Here is a 23,539-nt window from a genome sequence, read left to right as displayed (position 1 = left end):
TGATTAAAGGAGGTAACCACATTGTGCTTGTAGTGGATGTAAACTAAATCTTAAATCTCTACCATAAAAACATTCTGTAAAAGGGATGCCTGGGTGGCTCAGTGGTTGAACGTCTACCTTTAGCCCAGGGTGTGATCCTGGAGTCCTGGGATCAAGTCCCACATCGGACTCCCTGCATGGAGCCTGCTTCTCCCTCCGCCTGGGTCTCTGCCTCTGTGTGTGTGTCTCTCACGAATAAATAAATAAAATCTTTTTTAAAAAATTCTGTAATGATTTAGGAGTTTGAAGTTAAGAAAAGGAAATTTTTGCTCTACTTAAAAGCATTTAGAATTCATCTGAACTATTATCTTCAGTTTTCAGCATTGTACTTTAAGAAGAAAATGGCCAAATAGAAATATAACCAGGAGAAAATCACCAGTTAGATGAAGGAACATGAAACCAACTGTTGAAGTAATTGGGGGAGAGGAGGTTATCTTGGGGAGGGAATGAATATTCAGGAGGAAGATGATGATTATGTGCAAATATCACTTGAACAGGATTATATTTGTCTAATACAATACAAAGATTCAAAATAAACCCAATGAGTAAAAGTTCTAGGTAGAGAAACACTTAGTAGTTAAGCAAGGAAAAAATAATAATTTTTAGATATTTCTGAAAAAGGAAATACTCCCTTGGAAGATATTGTAGAACTATAATTCCTATTGCTACAGAAATGGTTAACAATAATGGTTAACAGAAATGGTTAACAAAAATGGTTAACAGAAATGGTGGCTAATGTAAAATGGATTCTGACACAATGACTGAGTGGGCCATATGACCACTTGTGTCATTTGCAACAAGAGATTCTTCTTTTTAAAGAAGATTTATTTATTGGAGAGAGAGAGTGCACAGTGGAGAGTGGCAGACGGAGAGGGATAGAGACACTCAAGTAGACCGCACACTGAGCTCAGGCTTGATCTTAGAACTGTGATCACAACCTGAGCTGAAACCAAGAGTCCACTGCTTAGCCAACTGCACCACCCAGGTACCTTATTAATGAGAGATTTGTATTTTAAGTCTATGATAACAGAGTTATTAGAAAAGTGAAAAAAGAGCTTCTAACTAATGCATTTTAAGCACAGAAATAAATAAAAGTTATTACTCCAATTACCAAATGTTTCTTTTTCATTCCCCTTAAAAGATAATTAATTCCAATAGGCTTTTCTTTCATCTTCAAGTTTACAAAGATCATGTGAAGTAGACAAATTGTTAGAAATAAAATATTTGTTTCCAGTTTTGTCAATTCTTTATGCAACTCAACTCAACTAAAAAAAAAATTAAAAAGTACCCAGAGTTGAAGATTTCATTCATTGAAATTTTATAGAGCAAGTGAAAAAGCAAGGGGCAGAACAGAATACTATTTGGTTAAAATAAGGAAAAAGAAAAGAAAACAAGTCTGAACATATGCCAAACTACTAAGTAAAGAGTGGCATTGGAGAAGGAGAAATTTTAACTTTGTTATTTGTTTGTAACTTTTGAAATTTGTTCCAAAAATCTGTCTTCCTTTAAAAAGTTATATTTAAGTTATTTTTAAAATAAAGCTAACAGAGAGCCAACTCTTCTCCAGTATTCAATAAATATGAATGAGCTTTGTTATAGAAGTTCTCAAAATATGTTGCCTTATATATGATTTAATTTCAGATTAGACTCTGAATAAAAGGTCTACTAAATTAAAAGCATACCAAAGGAATAACATAAGGAAAGTGAGACACCATTCCTTTCTTCATGAAGCCAATAATCAAAGGGAAAGGGCATACATCTGTGAACTAACCGAGGGGCATGATTACCAAGCAACATATGAACAGAATGGCCTTCACTAGAGAGTAGTACAAACTATGTACTCCAAATGTTAAGATTCTTAAATAAAATCAGAGCTAAAATTAGGTGGGGGTTACACAAAAGTATTTTCTGGATGAGGTAGGGATGTTAATGAAAGTTTTAAAGAAGATAAGAGACTAGGAACAAAGTTAATTAATTGTAACCATGAGACTCTTCCTGTATCCACTCTTTTAATTATTAAAGAATTTCATGGATTTTTAAAAACAAACCACCACTCCTTCCCTCTTTCCAGATCATTTGGCATTTAGTGGCTAATTACCAGTTTAGTTTGGGTTTGAGAAAGTTCTAAGTTCTTTAGGCTTAGGTACCCAGAGGACAGATGTTCTTCTAGGCACACTGTTTTAGAACTTACTGTCAAAATAAGCTTTGTTCCAACTTGTATTTAAAACAATAAGAGGTCACAAAAAGAGGGCTTGTGTTCTGCCTACTGCAGTGAGTGCCCCGGCAGCTTCATGATCCACTTGTTCAGCTCTCACATCCATCAGGTAGAGATGCCGAGGACATAATAGGTAACTTCATGCATTAATAAGCGCTCTTAAGCTTTCATTACTTTTTTTTTTTTTGCTTTTATTGCTTTTTAATGAAAGGTTATCTTGTCATTTTCTTACAGACTTAACTATTTCAAGCTAAAGTGCCCATTTGTGTGGCATCCAGGACCTAAATTGATATTCTCTAAATTGTAACCACTATAGATTTTATTAACACTGTCATCAAAGGAAGAAAAAAAAGGAAAGAGGAAGGTTAAATGTGTCCATATTACCACTTTTAGCATCTGTGACAATGAACTAGATGGCTTAATGCTTAAAAATTTTATTTTCTTTTAAGATTTTATTTATTTTTTTCATGAGAGACATAGAGAGAGAGAGAGAGAGAGGCAGAGACAAAGGCAGAGGGAGAAGCAGGCTCCACGCAGGGAGCCCAATGGACTGGATCATGACCTGAGCCAAAGGCAGACGCTCAACCGCTGAGCCACCCAGGTGCCCCAGAATGTGCATTTTTGATCGAATGCTGTCATCTAAGCCATTTTACATCTCTTTAGGGGGAGAAATTAACTTGTAGAAAAAATAGTAGTAATGAATATAAGAATATAACTATTGCCATTGCAATGTAAATGAAAATTGTCTGGTAGAGTTTCAGTTGATTTTTACCCCATAAAAAAAGACAACTTTAAACATTTTATCACTCTATAGAAGGGGTGCCTGGCTGGCTCACCTGATAGAGCATGTGACTTGTTTTCTGAGTTGAGTTCAAGCTCCACGTTGGGTATAGAGCTTACTTAAAAAAAAAAAAAAGTTATTGCTCTAAAGAATATTTACTAGTTTTGCATCCATCAGCAACTTCATTTCAGCATTCCTGACTGTATGTATGTATGTACACACGCACAATATACAGACATATACATATACACACTTGTTACGTATTGAGAGTCTCCTTTGAACTTATCAGAACATCTCATTGGTTCACTCATTAACTAATGAGTTAAATAAAAACTTTTTAGTTGGGATCCCTGGGTGGCGCAGCAGTTTGGCGCCTGCCTTTGGCCCAGGGCGCGATCCTGGAGACCCGGGATCGAATCCCACGTCGGGCTCCCGGTGCATGGAGCCTGCTTCTCCCTCTGCCTATGTCTCTGCCTGTCTCTCTCTCTCTCTCTCTCTCTCTCTCTCTCTCTCTGTGTGTGTGTGTGACTATCATAAATAAATAAAATTAAAAAAAAACTTTTTAATTGCATCAGAGCCATGACTTTACCTTTGTAAAAAATATATTTTAGAAAAGGCCAGAGAGGGCAGCCCTGGTGGCTCAGCGGTTTAGAACCGTCTTCAGCCCAGGTCGTGATCCTGTAGACCGGGGATCGAGTCCCACCTCAGGCTCCCTGCATGGAGTCTGCTTCTCCCTCTGCCTCTCTTTCTCTCTCTCTCTTTCTCTCTCTCTCTCTCTCTAATAAATCAATAAAATCTTTAAAAAAATAAAAGAAGAAAGAAAAAAAAGGCCAGAGAAGATCTCACAAGTAAAGTAATATTTGGGCAAAACCTCAAGGAGGATGGAAAACAAGCAATTTAGTAATCTGGGGTAAGAATATTCCAAGCTTAGAGAAAAACAAACTCAAACGTCCTAAGAGAAAAGATGTGAATAGTGAGGGAAAAAGAATTATTCACTTCCATCTCTCGCAGCCTACATACCATGTGGGGTTTTGAGAGCAGACAAAAAAACAATAAACAAACATTACATGGACACACACCATAGACATCTGGAGTGTATGTAATTCAAAAGCAAGACATACAAATTTCTGAGGGGACACAGCAAAGGAAATAACTTATATAGCTTGGTCAAAGTGACAAAGACTTCCGCAATGAGATAACAAGGAGCATTTGTTAAAATTGGCAGACAATCAGCAATTTAATTGTGCTACTATAAGGCTTTCCCTCGTCTGAATAAGAGATACAGTCAGGAAATTTTTCTTGTTTTTTAAAATAATTTTATAAGGCTTTCCCTTGTCTGAATAATAGGTATAGTCAGGAAATTCTTCTTGTTTTTTTAAATAATTTTATCCTAAAATCATGAAAACATGTCATTTTAAAAATTTAATATAAGTCACCTATTTGAATAGCTGTGTCTACTAGCCAATGGAGATTCTAGTTTTCTTCCTAATAGAGTTTTGCCTTTATTTCATACTAAACTAATCTTTAAGTGTACTTATAGAAAAAATTCAGAATAAAGCATTAATCTGGTCCCTAAATCACAGATACCTCAATAGTCAGTGGCATCAATTCACATTATTACATTTTAGAGTATATAGAGATAATTGCAATAAAACGATAGATAACTGAAAAAAAGAGATAAGTCATATTCTATTCAACAAAAGTTTAGTATCTATAATAATTGAGCATTTAGTGTCTTGCTTTACATTTTGCCACAGAAATAAATAAGGCTCTGATGTAATAAAGTTGATTTATGCATACAAAGTAGCTAATTTTTTATTTCCTATTCCTGGGGCAATATTTTCAGAGCCACCTTAGGAATGTCAAACCACACATGAAAAGAGAATAAAAATTTCATCAGCTAATAAGTCACTTTACTTTTTTTTGAAAGCTGATGAGGCAGCTTGTCTGAGTGTTTTTTTTTTTTCTGTTCATGTTCTTTTATGTGATACATACACTCGTGACATTTTAAAACATTAGGCCAGAGGATGAAGACTCAAATGCTTTTGAAACGTCTGTCAGCATCTTCCAGCTTTTCCTTGAAATGTGTATTTGGTTTGAGCAGTGTAAATTCATGAATAGTTACATGAAGAAGCATTTATGTCCATGGTCACAAACACAATCAGAATCCCTTCTATCTTTTTTTCTTTGTAGCTCTTTTTGTCAGCATACAACAAAAGTAGACCCTTGTCCTCCTCCCAGGGAACAGCACAGTAAAGTATACAAGACAGCGAGGTACGAAGAATGCTTTGATGTAGGTTTAAAGTATCCTAATGAAATAATAAATAAATAAATAAATAAATAAATAAATAAATAAATAAAGTATCCTATCAAATACAATGCAAATCTGCATCCTGACCCCCTATTAGTGACACAGACATGGGTGCTGGTCTCTAGCAAGTATCAGGTCTAGGAAACAAGAGAGGTGAAGAAAATGATCAGAACAGCATTGATCTCATTCATGACTGACCAAAGGCTAGAGTCATGAGTGAATCTTTCTTAGCACCAGTGGCAGCTGAAAGACGGCCTAGAGGAAGAGGCTGCCAAAGGAGGCTTTCAGGAAGCAAGAGAAATAGTAAAGAGGAGAGAGGTGGGAAAAAAATCAGCAGCAAGAAAAAGGAGCTCTGATTCCTTTATATCTCTCAAAACCTGAGAAGAATCTACACACAGTTTGGGAGTTTGGGATGCAGACAAGAAAGCAGTAAGGAAGCGTTGTGTGGACATGGGCTGTAGATATCTGGCTGGGGGAATGGAACTGATTTCAGGAAGCCTCAGATAAGTTTTAAAACAGTTGGAACGCATGAGTCTCCTTCACCTTTGGGGATCCACAAAATAAAATGTGTCTTTGGGCACAAGGTCAGAAATGAGGACAAAAGCTACTGAATTAACATTGTTTCCTGATTTATGGCGATTAAACATATTATAAAGGTGCATTCGAGTCCAATTTATATGTTGGAGGGCAAACCACTACCCAGTTCATTGTCATGGAAGCAAAATATCCATAACATTCTTAATCCAGGTAATTTGGGGGCATCAATAAAAGACTGTGTTTGTGTGTGTGTGTGTAGCTGAATTATACATAGACATTAGTAGAACATTATTTTTGACAATGTCTTATTTTGCACATTTTGATTTCAACAAAAGAAATGGTCAACTTGGAGGAAGCAATAACCATCTTCAAAATTGTACTTTTAAATTGTTTTTTTTTAAGTGTTCTTTTGTTATGTATCATTCATTAATTTATTCAACGTGGTTTTTTTTTAAGATTTTATTTATTTATTTGAGAGAAAGAGAGAGAACATGAGCATGAGTAGGGAGAGAGGAGAAAGGAGAGAGGCAGAGAGAGAGGGAGAAGCAGGCTCCCCGCTGAGCAGGGAACCCAAAACAGGGCTCAATCCCGGGACCTGGGATCACAGCCTGAGCAAAAGCAGACATTTAACTGACAGAACCACCGAGGCCCCCCGTTATTCAACATGTTATTTATCTAATACTTACTCCGTCCCAAGCAGCATTTGGGTATAGGGGCTAGAGCAAGAAAATAAAACAGTAAAGTACTCTTGCAATCTATAAGGGGAGAAAAAAATAAAATATATAAAATGGAAGGTAAGGATAGTGCCTTAAGGGAAACGAAATGATAGGAGAGTGAAAGCAGGATTGGGGATTGCCTGAGAGTGGTATGTTATCAACAGAATATGATCAGGGGAGATTCCTCTGATAAAGTGACATGGTAACAAGACTTTGAAGGAAGGAAGGGAAAGGATCATAAGGATATCTAGGTGTAGTGGCTATTCTTGATATGGCAGTTTGGCTCAGCTACCATCTCAAGTTATTCAAACACTTACCTAGGTCCTCCTGTGCAGTCGTTTTGCACATGTAATTAAAGTCTGTAGTCAGTTGACTTTAAAGATTATCCTAGGTGATCTGAATGGGCCTAACTTGCTCAGTTGGAAGGCCTTAAAAGCAGGGCTGACACTTTCCAGAGAGAGAGAAGAAATGCTGCTTGAGAGGAGACATCGTCAGTGCATGCCTTCGGAGCTCCATTCTGCTTATAATCTTCCTTTCCTGACTGCCTGGCTTATGAAATTGAGACATGCTTAGCCAGCCCCACAACTGCCAATTCCTTTTAACAAAGATCTTTCTATCCAACTGGTTCTGCTTCTTGTTGAGCCGTGACTGACACACTGGAGAACATTCCAGGCAGAGGAAACAGCAGGCCCTGAAGGGAGAAGATGTGTGGCAGGTTGAGGACACATCAAGGAGCCAACGTGGCTTCAGCAGAGGGAGCAGGAGGGAAAGGCAGAAGAAATATGTTAGCTCTGGACACATGATGTTTAGGTAGCAAAATAGAGATATCCAATAGATATTTGGATATATCGGTCTAGAGTTTGGGGTAATGTCTGGATTAAAAGGTATACTTTTGAGGGACATCCGGGTAGGTGTAATTTTCATCAATGAGATTGTATGAGCCTCAGGGCATCCAACACACAGAGTTCGGTGGAAGGCTAAGAAGGAGTCTGAAGAGGGCACAGGAATAAACAAGGCAAGGTGGTGGCCTCAAGACCAAGAAAATAGAGAAACGATGTTGGGAGGTGGACTGACCTCCCTGGTCAACTCCTGATGAGCAATAGAGAAACCACTGTTGGCCTCAGTAGGAACAATTTTGGGGAGTGTTGGGATAAAAAGTTGATGAACTGGATTCGAGGGAGTGGAAGAAGGAAAATGGAGACCTCAAGGACAGACAACTATTTTCTTTTTCCAGGCAGTGAACATCACTTGGAGAAGTAATCCAGGTAATGGCAGACCAGCAGAAATGCAAGATTCTGAGAGTGGAATCGGGATTACATTTAATCATCCTATCCTAAATTTTGGACAAATCGACATCCATTATTGGGCAGCCTGTCAGAGATTTTTTTTATTTTTAAAATCATTTCAATTAAGTTGTAATTGACATACAACACTGTATTAGTTTTAGGTGTGTAACATAATGACTTGATATGTGCATATACTGCAAAATAATTACTAGTTAACGTCCATCACCACACAATTACACAATTTTTTTCTCGTAATGAAAACTCTTGAGATCTACTGTCTTAGAAACTTTCAAATCCACAGCACGGTATTGTTTACTCTAGCCACCATGCTGTACAGGACATCCCCCAGACTTACCAAGGTCATACCTTGAAGTTTGTATCTTTTGACCTCCTTCACCCATTTCCCCCTCACTTCTACCCTCCCCAGTGGCAACTACCAAACTGTTCTCTGTATCTATGAGTTCAGGTTTTTTTTTTAGATTCCACAGAGAAGTGAGATCATACAGCAATTGTCCCTCTGACTTATTTCACTGAGCAGAATACCCTTGTGTTTATCCATGTTGTCACAAATGGCAAGATTTTATTTTATTTTTATGACTGAATAATATTCCATCACACACACACACACACACACACACACAGCCCATATCTTCTTTATCCATTAATCCATCCATGGATACTGAGGTTATTTCCAAGTCTTGGCTATTATAACTAATGCTATAAAGAACACAGGGGTACAGATATATTTTCAAGATAGCTATTGCACATTTTTTGAGAAAATGTCCAGAAGTGAGATTAGATTGTTGGTTCATGTGGTATTTCTGTTTTTAATTTTCTGATGAATTTCCACACTGTAGCTGTACCAATTTACATTTCCATCAACAATGCACAAGGGCTCTCTTTCCCCCACATCCTCACCAACACTTGTTATTTCTTGTTATACTTGAAAACATCTAATCTAACAGGTATGAGGTGATAGCTCATTGTGGTTTTGTTTGTATTTCCCTAGTGATTAGTGATACTGCATATCTTTTTCATGTACCTGCTGGCAATCTGTATGTCTTCTTTGGAAAAATGTTTAAGATCCTCTGCCCATTTTAAATTGGACTGTTTGTTCTTTTCTATTGAATTGTGAGAGTTCGCTATTTTTTGGATATTGACCTTGTATAAGATATATGATTTGCAAATATTTTCTCTCATTTGTTAGGCTGCCTTTTCATTCTGTTGATAGGTCCCTTTGCTCTACAGAGCTTTTTGTTTTGATATAGTCCCACTTGTTAAATTTGCTTTTGTTGCCTTTCAAGGTAAAATAAGGTATTCAACAACCAATTTATTCAATGTCACAACCTCAAATCCTTTCTGGAACGAGGAAGAACATAAAATGTCATTAAAATAAACATTAGACTCTCTCTGTGTCTCTCATGAACAAATAAAATCTTTTAAAAAATATAATAAAATAAACATTAGATATGTGACATTTTGCTATAAACATGAGTTATAGGACAAGTGTAAAGCATAAATTATAGGTGTTCAATATTCTAAAAATATGTTTCATGTAAGCTTATGCTCAGAAGATATGGAAATTAGATGGAGAATAAAATATTTCTTGTAGTTTCATAATTGACTAAAAGTTTCTTTATCTACTTTTAATGTTTTGTAAAAATTTGCTTGAAATTTAAAAAGAACAATATAATTAACTCCTTTATTAAAATGTTTAAAAGCAGATAATTCTTCAGGAAATATAACGTGGTCCACCACCAGTTAGAATGAATTAATGCTTCATTTTTCCCTAGGAAGTATCTCACACCTGTTTCTAATATTTGTTCCTCTGGAATAATTCCATACACTTGGTTCACTGATTTCTCTTTTTTAGGTCTGCCTAATGTAAAAGAGTTGAGCATAGCTATTACACCCCGGTGGTCTAGAAATCTTCACCCCTGTTAAATAGGGGCTGACCCTAGTGTGTGGTAGTGAATGTGATGTGAAACAAAACATATCACTTTCTTTAAAGAAATCATAAAGATCACACAGTTCAATTTTTTCCCTTCAGAGTTAAATAAATGACGGATAAATGAATTTGGCTTCTTTAAAAGAAAAAGATACAGCAACTTCCAACATAAACATAAATTGTTACTCTCCAAGGAGAGCAGGTGAGGATAAATCTCTTTTTGTGGTTTTGAAATCCAAGTAAAGACAACCTGGATAAAAGGGCTGGACATTTGAATGGATTTATCCCTCGAATGTACCGGGGCTTTATTTCCATTTCTGTAGTGAATTTTTGCCATTTCATTGAAAGCCATGGGTGCACAAATATATGATCTTGGATTCATTTGAGCCTGCATGCACGAAATGTTTATTCAGTGTTCATTCTGAAAGATAGAATCCCTGCCCTTCTAAAGGTCACCGTCTGAAGTGGCGGCCACGGAAACTACCCCACAAGGAATTTATGCAGATTGTAGAAAGCACATGAGACGATGCTCCAGATCACACCACTACATACCTATTAGAAAGATCAAGATTCAGAACACTGCCAACACTAAGTGCTGACAAGCACACGGAACAACGGAAATTCACTCATTATTGCTGGGGATGCAAAATGATCCAGCTACTCTGGAAGGCAGTTTGGCAGTGGTCGTGCCCCAGATCGCGAATCCGAGAAACCCCCGAGGAGCCGCCCCGATGCAAACACACGGGCCTGGGTCCAGGTGCGCCCGACGCAGGGAGCAGGGACCTGGCCCCCGAGGCTAAGAGGCGCCGCAGCTCTACGGGGCCCGGGGCCCGCGGGACTGTCCATGGGCGGAAAGTTGCCCGGTCCCGTGGGCCCGCACGCAGGGGCCCCGCGTGGCCCCTTACCCCGCAGCAGCCCCGGATCCGCGCGGCTTCGGGGCACAAGGCGGGGCTGCGTGGCTGCGGGCCGGGGCCGGGGCCGGGAGGGGTGCCCGGCGGCTCGACGGGGTGGGCAGCGCCGTGGGCAGTAAGCAGGGCCTGTGGGGTCGCGGGGGGGCGGGGCCGCACCGAAGGGAGCCGGTCCTGCTGCTCGGCCAGGCCTGGGACTTCGGTTCAACGTCCTGGGTCCCACAGCAGTGTCTTACAAAACTAAACCTACTCCTACCGTATGATCCAGCAATTGCACTTCTTGGTATTTACCCAAGGGAGTTGAACATTTAGGTCCACACAAAAGCCTGCACAAGGATATTTACAGCAGTCTTCTGCATAACTGTGAACACTTGAAAACAACCAAGATGCCCTTCAGTAGGTGAATGGATTAATAAATTCTGGTACATCCAGACAAGGGATTATTATTTAGTGCTAAAAAGAAATGAGCTATCAGGCCATGAAAAGACATGAGGACACTTAAATGTGTATGACCAAGTGAAAGAAGCAATCTAAAGGGCAATATACCGTAGGATTGCAACAATATAACATTCTGAAAAAGGTAAATCTATGAATATAGTGTAAAAGATCCATAGTTTCCAGGGCTTAGAGGGGAGGGAGTGTTCAATAGTCAGAACAGAGATGATTTTAGAGCAACGAAATTATTCTGTGTAATTCTGTAATAGTAGATACGTTCGTGTCATCATACATTTGCCTGAGCCCATACAATGTAACCACCAAGAGTGAACGGGTGAGGTAAACTATGGATTTTTGTAACAAATGTTGCTAATGGGAGAAGCCCATGGGGTGCCCATAGGTACACCAGGGCAGGGAGTACCGAGGAGATCCTTCCTTGTACCTTCTGTACATTTTGCTGTGCACCTAAAATTGTTCTAAGAAATAAAGTTTATTTTTTTAAAAAAGCAAACTATTACTCCTATGGTGTTTTGTTCCAAATAGTCATATAAGGCCAGATGGCAGAAAGAGGAAACATCGAGGGAGCCAACTGCTACATGCACAGTTCATCTTCGTGATGAGCGCTACAGATCATGCACTGAGAGAACGTAAAGAATACCATGCTGTATGTCGCAAAAATACTTCCAGATATTTCCAGATCATTCCGAGCCATGGAGAAACATTTGATTCATCTCAGAAGACACTAAGGCAAACTCATGCTCAGTAACCTTTAAAAATAGAAAGTTGCAGGGCCGCCTGGGTGGCTCAGTGGTTGAGTGTCTGCCTTCCACTCAGGGTGTGATCCCGGGGTCCTGAGATCGAGTCCCGCATGGGGCTCCCTGCAATGGAGCCTGCTTCTCCCTCTGCCTGTGTCTCTATTCTCTCTGTGTCTCTCATGAATAAATAAATAAAAATCTTTAAAAATAAAATAGAAAAAAACTTTTAAAAAATTATGAAAGCAACAAGAGAACATGGAAATTGGTGGCGTGATACACGTTGCACATAGATGGCCCCCATAAATCCCCTTCCCTCATATGGAGATAACATCAGTCAGCTAAACATTCCAAAAATGTGCTCGAGGCTTGAGTCTCATAAAAGCCTAGGATTTGTTGCCCTCCTAAGTAAAAGAAATTTCAAAGATCATGGTGTCCCCATATTTCATCCCCCTTTTCTGCTTTGTAGAAGAGGAAACTGAGCATGACCTAAAGCTACCCAAATATAATGGCAGAATTAAAACCAGAAATCCAAATTGTTTGCCACCCAGCCCAAAACTCTTGCTGCCTAATTTAATGACTCCCTTCAGCAAACTTTTTAATTTTTTTCTAATTTATAATTCCTGCAAGTCTCTTCTCAAATATTTGTCTAAATGGAGTATTAACAAAAAGTAATCAGACTTCACAGAAACACTAACCAAAAAATAATCTACAGGCTACAGCCTTGTTATTTAGCACTATGGAAGCTTTCCAATGTTTAACTGGATCTTATAAATATATACCTGTAGAGCTGAGCTTGTAATATGTATCATATAGAAAAAAGATAATCATCACCCATCAGCTACGTCCAGATAATGCTGAGAAAAGAAAATTGGGCAGATTTGGCAAATCTCACTAAGCACAATTTGACTAAAAATCATGTGATGATCCAAATTCTGGAAAAAAACAATACCTGTGCTACTTACTAGAAAGAGGTGTGTAGAAGAAAAATATTGAAACCAGAGTTTTCTGAGCTAATCAATTCTTAAATCCCTGAGTGTGTTTGTATGTGCGTGCGTTTTTTCATAGCCCTTACAGACTATTAAGCAACTGAAATATTTAATAAACAGAAAAAGATATATAGCATTTTTCTCCAAAAACCATTTAGAATTGATTGTAGTTAATATTCACATGCCACCCTCAGGTTTACAACTTTTTACAGATGGTTCTTTGCAGGTCTTGTGACAATTCTTGTAACTAGGTGGTATTTTGATTAAAATATTTATGTCCTTATCTTCCAGATGGGGAAACTGAAGTTCAGAGGGCTGACTTCTCCGAGATTACATGGCTAGAAAGTGGGGTGGGAGAGTTGCAACAGGAGTTGCGACAGCTCTATTTGCCATACATCCTGTATTCTTCCCATGATGATTATAGATTTTGTGTCCTTCCAGAGGCAAGAAGATCTTAATGATTCTAAAGGAGTGATCCTCAAAAAAAAAAAAAAAAAAAAGTACTGATCCTCAAATTTGTATGCTCCTGTTCATTTAGTTCCAGAGGGTTTCTAATGTAAGATGCTCCAGTTAGACCAACCCTCAAGACCACAAAATGCAGATCAACTGTTACAAAGTTTAAAACAAAGGGAGGAGTCTTTGATCTCACTTCCAGTGGTAAAAGTAAAAGCGACTTTTAAATAACTCTGTGGGGGGATCCCTGGGTGGCGCAGCGGTTTGGCACCTGCTTTTGGCCCAGGGCGCGATCCTGGAGACCCGGGATCGAATCCCACGTCGGGCTCCCGGTGCATGGAGCCTGCTTCTCCCTCTGCCTGTGTCTCTGCGCCTCTCTCTCTCTCTGTGGCTATCATAAATAAATAAAAATTTAAAATTAAAAAAAAAATGTTAATTATAAAATAAATAAATAAATAAATAAATAAATAAATAAATAAATAAATAAATAAATATCTCTGTGGTTATAAGTTTCAGAAACATGCCAGGATGCTACCACTTTTTATTATTCAGTTCCCTACATTCTTTGGAACCCAAGGATAAGATTAAAACTCTTTTATTCCCCCAAGACTACAGCTACAAAACTGGTTTTAGTGCCTTGAACTCAATCCTGTACCACTCATCCTTACTCCTAACCTCAGGGTTAAAGAAATGGTCCTGCACCGCCTTCAGCCCAGGGCGTGATCCTGGAGACCCGGGATCGAGTCCCACGTCGGGCTCCCCGCATGGAGCCTGCTTCTCCCTCTGCCCGTGTCTCTGCTGCGTGCGCGCTCGCTCTCTCTCTCTCTCTGTATCTCCCACTAATAAATAAATAAAATCTTTAAAAATATATAATATATTCTACTAAAGTTCCCCAATACACTTATATCAAAATTTTAACTTAAATTATTTCAAATAATTTGATTGCAAACAGTACTTTGCTTTCCAATGTTTAACACCTAAAAATGATCATCGGGTCACTCGGGGGGATTATTTATTGTATATAATACTATTCTTCATGGATTTCCTTCAAATACTTGACCTATGAATGACCGTAAATTCCTCTCTACGCCTACAGGTCTAATTCTAGTTGAATAATTTTGTGTTAATTAAGAGATTTGTTTTGTACTATTTTATGTCTATGTATGCTTAAAGTAGCCTCGAATCTTTAAGCTCTTTTGATAAGCATTGATGCCTGTAAGTGTGCTAGTTAATGCACATGATAATCACTGTCATTTTATTTTGCTGCCTATTTAGGAATGGCTCCAGAGGCATTCCTGACAGACACCCAAAGGGTTGGCTGCAAAACAGGTATATGCAATCTTTCCCTGATCTGGGCCAGTGGTATATGGATTCAGGGGGATGCATGCCTCAGGAATGCAGGACTCTTGTCACACTTTACCTAAACTCCCTTTCTCTTCTGCTGAGGGCATGCTTGGAACTTTGCCATTCTCTCTCCCTCTCTCTCACTGTCAGGCTCTGGCTCTCTCTCTCTTTCCCTATTTGTATTTTGACAAATTTCTGGACCTCTTCGACTGTATTTGAGCCTTCAGTCTGGGGTGAAATCAACAAGTTTGGGAGTAGTCATTGAACCATTTTGTTTTTTAAGTCACAACATACTTAGTGTTTTATAAGATTCACAAAGAGTGACCTTTCACTGCATTTCAATAGTATTCACTTGCTAAATCGGCTGAAAGAATTAACCACAACCCAGTACTGTCACCATATAAGGTTACAGCTTCTATTTCATGTAAATAACTTTACTGCTTCTTAATTTTATGGTTTTCCTTATTGGACAGGACTGTGAAAAGAAACTATATTTTCTAAATTGCTATGGACCGTCTCTCTAATCCACTCACACCTGATACATAACATATGAAACAGCCTGCTCCCAGACGTGCTTAGATATTTGAGACTTAAACGTCTTTCACGGCATCTGTCAACTCTCTGACCAGCTGCAGCTTATACTCACCGTCAAATAAGAGAAAAAAATATTTACTGTGTCTTAACATGTGCCTTTTGGGGAAGACCATTCAGTGTTCATTCATTTGTTAATAATTTCAATGGACATTCATCAAATATCTACCTAAGGCATTGTCATAAGTGCTAGTGACAGAAATGCAGAAAACAGAAATAGCATTTTGATCTACTTCATCCAAACACTTAAAGCTCATTCCATTTTATGTTCACATATACTAATTAAATAAGCATGGATTAAGAACATTTTGTACATTATGCTAATAGCTACCATATGCTTTGCTAATCCCTCCAAACATTCTCGTGACTTATTTGAATAATAATTAATTAGTCTACATTTTAGAAATATGAGACTGGGATTCCTGACTACACGTGGGCATCCAGAAAGAGTTTTTAATAAACCGTGGTTTGCTGGCAGTGAAGGGGAAGAAGAGAATAAGAGATCCAACCTTCATCCCAGAGTCACACAAGTTAAACAATTTCCCAATCTGACTCTGGGCAGAAATCAACACACAATCTCACGAAATGCAGGGCAGCCTGCATCTGTAAGAGTGACAAGCGAATCTGCTCATCATGTCATCTGGAAACACTAAAGAATGCGGGTGAATCATGAATCCCAATCCTGGGGCATGAGGCTGGCAAGAGCAACACAAGAGATGCAGGCCCCAGCCTGTTACATAGGCAATCAGATGGTTTCCTTGGGTATCAGCAGAGGTTTCAAGAAGTGTCTGCTGACTAGATTTTGCCTCCCAATAATCCCCATCGTGATATCTTCCATCATGTCAAATAAAAAGAACAACTGATGTTCACAAAAACATTTACGACTTTGTCATAATATCCAAAAAAACAAAAAACAAAACAAAAAAAAAAAAACAAAAAAACAGAAAGGGCCTTGGTATCTATCAATAAGAGAATAGAGAAACAAAGCATGGTAGATCTATACAATCAGATACTACTCTGCAATCACAAGCCCTGAACTACTAATACAGATGACAACATTGATGAATCACCAAACCGTTGAGGTGTAAATGAAGCCAAACTCAAAATGTGCATGTCATAGGATTCTATTTATGTGAGGTCCCAGAATGGGCAAAACCCATCTCTGGTAGGGAAAAAAAAATCAGAATAATAGTTGCTTCTGGAGGATCTGGTGGCAGGATTAATTGGAAAGGGGCATGAGGAAACTTTCTTTCTTTTTTTTTTTTCTTTCATTTTTTTATTTATTTATGATAGTCACAGAGAGAGAGAGAGAGGCAGAGACACAGGCAGAGGGAGAAGCAGGCTCCATGCACCGGGAGCCCGACGTGGGATTCGATCCTGGTTCTCCAGCATCGCACCCTGGGCCAAAAGCAGGGACTAAACTGCTGCGCCACCCAGGGATCCCATGAGGAAACTTTTAAAGCACTGGTAACATTCTATACCTTGACTAGAGCTTTGGTTGTAGTACCTGGAGGTAGACACAAATGTCTTCTATGACTTTGCAGCCTGTTTCTGAAATTTTTCAGAACATATGTTGGGCAAAGTGGCCTTTCAAAAAAATTAAGTGGTTGTGTTAATAGCCAATTTTAATTTTCATATTTATTATTACAGCTTGAAATTTTAATTATATAAAATTGTATTAGCTATCCTTCCAAAGAGATCTCTAATTGTTACTTCTTCATAAGAAAGGGTGTGAAACTCATAAAAATAAAAGACTCGGTGCCTATCTTTATCTAAAGTCAGAATCCTAGAGTAGGTTTCTCCATAAAAAGTCACAGGGACTATTTCCCCCTCTAGCGCTCTAAGGCGGAGAGTCTGCTTATCCAACAATGCCGTACACAGGCTGCTCACTGGACCTCCAGACTTTGTTGCTTCTGGCATTCAGAGAGATTTAAATCGCTGTATTTTAAGACCTGGACAGCACTAATGACAGAAAGACGAGTGAGGCGTAGAAGCTGGGCTATAGCAACTTTTATCAATCTCTTTTTAAAATAGAAAGTACATCCTGAAAAGATGACTTTGTTGCATCAAGAATTTCAACTCTCTTCATTTCAAACTAATTAACCCTAACTGATACCACTAATTACCAATACCTCTCATTCCTTAAAGAGGATTCCAGTGAATAGCTTCCAACAATTTATTTCATGGGTATTGTTGATTAGTATTTCATAAATTGGTCTGATTGTCAAGTGTTTTATAGAAATGAGAAACATTTTAGAAGAGAATCCAGAGTAACTCAATTTTTTTGTAGTAGCACCCAAATAACCAAGTGAAAATTCTAAAGTCCAGAAACAGTGACTTTCTTCACATATTGAAATTCAACCAGAATGTTTTTGTTTTGCTCTGTTTTTGCCTAGTTAATTACAATAGTCAAAAGCAAATAATGTATTTTCTCATCACTGATCAAATTATTTTTCCTGTACAAAAGAATCATTTTGTTGGCAGGCTGATCTAAACATTTAGAGAGGTAATAAAGTGCTAATGCATTTCAGTATGTACAAATGTAAAATAATAATGCTAATACATTGCAACATTTACAAATGTAAAATAATACAGTAATTATTTTACCATCTCTAATATGGATTGTATAATAAGCTATACTTATTTTATATTTTACTTCAATCTACTAGGCATACCTTAACATAATCTATCATTTTTTTTACCCAGCATACTTCCATGAAGTAACTAACCACGCCAAGTGCTTTCTTGAGCTCTGCACTTAGAAATTTAACTTCCAAAAAAAAAAAAAAAAAAAAAAAAAAGAAATTTAACTTCCTACCTTCAGAAAGCACATAGTCCTTGGCCACATAGTACTAGTGCTATATTATAAATAAGTGGATGATACCTCGCAGCACATAAAAGTAAGTGGTTCTTACCTAGGCCTGGGAGAGTCAGAAAAGACCTCACAAACAGAGTGATGCTGATAAAGAGCCTTGAGGGATGAATCAGTTTATCAAATGGAGAAAGCTCAGAGAAAAGACCATTTTTAACACTACTAAGGGACATGCGAGGACAAAGCTGTGAAAACATTTACATTCAAGGAAAAATAATTCGCTGCTCTTGAGCCATGGGAAGCACACAGTTAGGCTGGAGAGAAGATGAACCTAGAGATATAAATTAGAAAGAGATTAAGCAGGCCATGTATAGCAAGCTAAGGGATTTTCGGTCTGCACCATGAGGATATAGGCAGACAAGGAAGCCTGAAGGTGCTGTAAGCAGAGCTGTTTTACGGACCCTGACCGAATAAAGTCTAATAGCTATGTCTTTAGCTCATTTCCCTGGCCATGCAACACTGATTTTAGAGTTCTGTCTGCAATTCCTAAGTATGGGCTCTGGCTACCACCCACACCTTGTTATATGCCAGACATCCTGATTAGTTCAGCTCCTCCCTACCAGATGCACTTTGTTTCTCCCGCTGCCTTGAGGTACGCAACATATACCTTGTTTTGTAGAAACTGAGAAGGTAGAGGAAACACTGAGGATGGTGCATGTAATGTTCCCAGGATGAGAGGCGGCAGGCAAGTTAACCAATAATCCTTCATCGACAAAAGAAATTATATTGCTTAGTTTAAGGCCTAAGCACTAAAGCAGAACCCCTAAAGAATGATGCGTTCAAAAAGTTACAAATTGATTTGTCTTATGAAGTAGTCCAGAGTTCACTGACTGGCTAGAGGCTGCGTCCTCCTTAACACATAGTTTTTCCTCTCTGGGTTCTAGGTGGTCACTCCAGTTCTCCCCAGTGCCAAGGAAGCGCACATGTATTTCTTTTTGAAGGGCACGACCCAGATGTCATACACATCACTTCTGTTCATATTGCATTAGCCCAATGGGGCTATAAGGGAGGCTTAGAAGTGCCTTCTGACCAGTCACGTGTCCAGCTGAAACACAGAACTTCATTTAAGAGGAAAGAATATATCAGCAGAGAGCAGCAGAGTCTGCTGCAATGAGAATCATAAAAAACTGCCTCGCAGATCTATTGTATTTCATAAGGTACAGTGGAATGCTCATCACAGTAATGGGCACGTAGTAAACTATCAACATTGTAGTTTGCATTTATAATAATTATTATTATCACCAGTTTATATGTGCCTGTATCCAAAGAAAGATTTGTGTTAGGCAAACAGGCTCTAGGCTCAGAAGAAACTCTTGTCAGCTGAAACCCAGTTCTAGCATTAATAAGGATCGCTCCTTTGAAAAAAAAAAATCTATTAAAATCCCTTTCAATAATGAAATGTTATTCAATTTATCTTGGGTGGCCTGACATATCTTTTTTTCTGTTTCAGTTCAAGATTCCAAGAGTAGTTATATCACATTCAGAGATGTTAGCAGGATGAAGTTTTGTTTTCATGACTAGTTCTAATGGTTTATTTGAATGAAACAAGTGGATTATGTATACTTTGCAACATATTTGCTAATTGGCGACAGGAATTATTTTTGATATTTATTTCCTAAAATCATTCCCTTAAAGTCACTGAGGTATTGTTTCATTAGATTCAAGATTCAATGCCAATGAATTAGAAGAAACCATATACCAAAAAATGAAAAGAAGAGGACATAAAAATAATTTTGAGAAAAAATTAAAAATAGAATTTCCACATGATCCAGCAATTCCACTTCTGGGTATATACTCAAGGAATTAAAAACAAGAACTTGGGGTGCCCAGGTGGCTCAGTTAAGCTTCTGCCTTTGGTTTGGGTCATGATCTCAGGGTCCTGGGATCAAGTCCCACCATTGAGCTCTCTGCTCAGCAGGGAGTCTGCTTCTTCCCCTCCTTCTCCTTCTGTGCTCTCACTCCCTCTCCCTCAAATAAATAAATAAAATCTTAAAAAACAAAGAATTCAAGAAACATTTGCATACGCATGTTCATAGCAGCATTATTCACAGTAGCCATAAGATGGAAACAACACAAGTGACTATTAACTGATGAATGGATAAACAAAATGTGGACTATACATGCAATATTATTTCACCTTTAAAAGGGAGGAAATTCTGAGACATGCTACAAAATGGGTAAAACTTGAGGACATTGTGCTAAGTGAAACAAGCCCATCACATAAGGACAAATACTGTCTGATTCCACTTCTATGAGGTACCTAGAGCAGTCAAGTCATAGACAGAGAAAATAGAAAGATGAGTACTAGAAACTGGGGGTCAGAGGAAGAAGAGTCAGTGTTTAATAGGTTCAGAGTTCTAGTTTGGGAAGAGGCAAACGGTTCTGAAGATGATGGTGATGGTTGCACAATGGTATAAATGAATTTTACATTGAATTGAATTATACATTTGAATTAAATTATTGAATTATACACTTAAAATGGTATCTTTTATGGTGTGAATATTTTACACACAATTTCTTAAAATAAAATAAATGATTATGACAGGAATATGTTTTAACTACACTGAGTTGCTTCTCCCGTATAATCTGTCACCCTGCTGATCCTGTTACTGGACATTAAGGATCTGGAGTGGGCCAGAAGTAACTATATGCAGGCATTTGTGTACATAGGAAGCTTTAACTAGTATCTCTAAGTTAATTACAGGAGCCTTATGGTATGCTCATGAGTGATTTCCTTAGAGAAAACAATAATAATACTGCTTTCCTTATGAATGAACAGTACTTTTTTATTAACATGTGGATTCATTCATTTATTTGCTCATTTTTTTCATTCATCTACTGATACCTGTCGCCATAGGTGTAGTCGTTACACCTTTCCTTTTCCAGACCCTTTTTGTGTGTAACTTGAGACTTATTGAATCTTATGGCTGGGAAGAGAGAGATTAAGGCAAAAAAAATGAGCCTCAGTGTTCTCGCCTGTGGGTGGGAGCTTCAGAAATATCTAGAAATGTCAGCTGTCAAGTAGCATACACACATCTTTGGGGATTTCTAGTTTTTAAATGTTTAGAGATATAACATCATTCCTTTTATTTGCGAAGAAACTCAACTCAAACTGGCTTAATGACTAAAGGCCCTTTGTTGCCCATAGTGGAGCCCTGGCTTCAGAGATGATTGGACTCAGGGAAAGTAGAACTCTTTCTAGGTCCTTGTATTTTTGTGTGAGCACGTCTGCTGGCTTCATGTCTCCTGCTGTCAGCTGCTTACTCCTCATGTACCCTGTTGCATCTGCACATCTGAAACTGCACTTCCAGCTTCAGAACACTGTAAGCATGCTCCTGCCTCAGGGCTGTACATTTGCTGCCCTTCCTCCTTGAACTCTCTTCCCTCAGGCATCCACATGGCTTACTCCCTCATTTCACTCAGGCCGAATGCCACCTTATCAGAGAAATCTTCCCTAGTTAAGTTATTTGAAATAACACACAAACACACACACACACGAACACACATCCTCTGGCTTACACACACTTTTATCAATCCCAATCCTCCTTATTCTCTTTTTTATTTTAATAGCACTCATAACCATCTTTGCTTATTGTGAGCTACAATGTAAGTTTCATGAGAGAAGAGACATTTTTTCTCCTTTGGTTATATACCAAGGACTGGCAAACTAGGGCCAACTGCCAAATTTGCACCACCTGTTTTTTATATGGCTTAAGGGCTAAGAAAAGTTCTTACATTTTCAGATGGTTGAAAAAGATCAAAAGAAGAAGAGTGACACATGACAACATACAATTCAAATCTCCATGTCCATAATAAATAGTATTGGATACAATCACATCCACTTATTTATGTGTTGTCCATGACTGCTTCACCTGACCATGACAGAATCGGGAAATTAGGACTTTGTATGTGCTCTGTAAAGCCTAAGCTCTACCGGAACAGCTTATGGATACTTGGTCTAGAACCATACCCAACATGTAAAGATTGATGAAATAAATAATGATGAACAAGTGTGTTTCTGTGTTTCTGCTCTCTGGGTAATAAACCTCTTTCAAAGACCTGAAAACCATACACAGCTTTTGTGTGATCATTAGTTCCTCTGACAAAAGGATTTAATTTCCTCTAATGATAAGGGAATTGGTACAGGATCTAAAAAATTAAACCACAAGAAAAAAAATAGAATAAGAACAAATAGCAATAATATTACAACATATACAAAAATTATGACCAACCATATCTCCAGGAACTTTATAAACCTGATGAAATATTCATCTCTACACATTACATTGTCCCTAAGTCCCTAAATTCATTCATTTTCTCTTTTTTTTTTCCTACTATAATAGAACCAAGTCATTTTCTGATACATACTTTCCTTCAGATATACCTACTGTCTAGCTAAACTAAACATGACTTTCAGTTCCCAGACATAGCCAATCCCTCTATCTCCAGTACACGGCACCTTCTCCTCCCTATCCCTAAGATATTTTCTCTTTTGCCCATCTGGTGAATGCTTGCTTGCCGTTCAAAACATGAGAGCTCACATATCTCCACAGCTTACTGCTCCAGTGTGAAAACATGCGTACCTGATGGCAAACCTCTGCATTTGTTCACTCATTCATCCATTCATCCATTTATGCATTCCATCATTCATTTCATATGTTCATGAATTCATTTGTTTATTCATTCAACAAATATTTGTTGGAAAACCACTACATGACAGGCATTCCTGCAGATACTACAGCTACAGCAGTTATAAAAAGAGATCTTATTTTACTCTCAAGGAAGTAAAATTTTATTGAGGGGAAAAGACAACAAGACGTTCATATAAATACTATGTCAAATAGTGACATAAGCAATAAAAAACAAAAATAAATTTGAATGTGATGATAACGATGAGAATGCTTTGCAATTCTGTGCTGTATGCCTGTGCCCAGTTAGAAATTGCATTATGTGGGACTGTGCTTATGTTAGGCCTCCAGCAACGACTGTCTCAGATTTGTTTTTATCCTTAGCACACAGCATTGCATGGTACATAATCAGTGTTGAGTGGACAGAAGGAGAGTGGTTGAATGAGTACATAATACACATTGTTAGTATGATCTCTCTATGCAGAAAGTGGCACACAAAGGTGATAACTATGGGAGTATTCTGAAATATTAGAAAAACTGCACTGATTTCACAATTGTGACATTTGTGAGAGAGAGAAAAAAGATTATAAATAGATATTTAAAGGCTCATTTTAAAAAGGAACATAAAAGCAAAAATTTCAAATTTTTGTAAATTTAAAATTACATGAGTAGGATAGGTTTCTGTTGTTGGAACTGACTCAGATCTTTTTTTCTTTAGTCAGTTGGTTCATTGC

The 23,539-nt window shown here is 38.1% G+C and overlaps 1 protein-coding gene across 1 annotated transcript in view; it reads left to right on the top strand.

Annotated features, from left to right (window-relative positions):
* Nucleotides 1-9,505, top strand: part of UFM1 (ubiquitin fold modifier 1) — a 211,572-nt gene extending 202,067 nt beyond the window's left edge. Inside the window, exon 7 of the mRNA XM_077868028.1 lies at nt 7,834-9,505. Coding sequence (XP_077724154.1) covers nt 7,834-7,840 — 7 coding nt within the window. The 3' untranslated portion in view covers nt 7,841-9,505. The remainder of the gene's footprint in view (nt 1-7,833) is intronic.
* Nucleotides 9,506-23,539: the final 14,034 nt, after the last annotated feature.

Source organism: Canis aureus, chromosome 24 (genome assembly GCF_053574225.1).
Source record: "Canis aureus isolate CA01 chromosome 24, VMU_Caureus_v.1.0, whole genome shotgun sequence".
Lineage (NCBI taxonomy): Eukaryota > Metazoa > Chordata > Mammalia > Carnivora > Canidae > Canis > Canis aureus.
The sequence above is the reverse complement of the archived record's forward strand: the minus strand, read 5'-3'. Positions and strand labels throughout refer to the sequence as shown.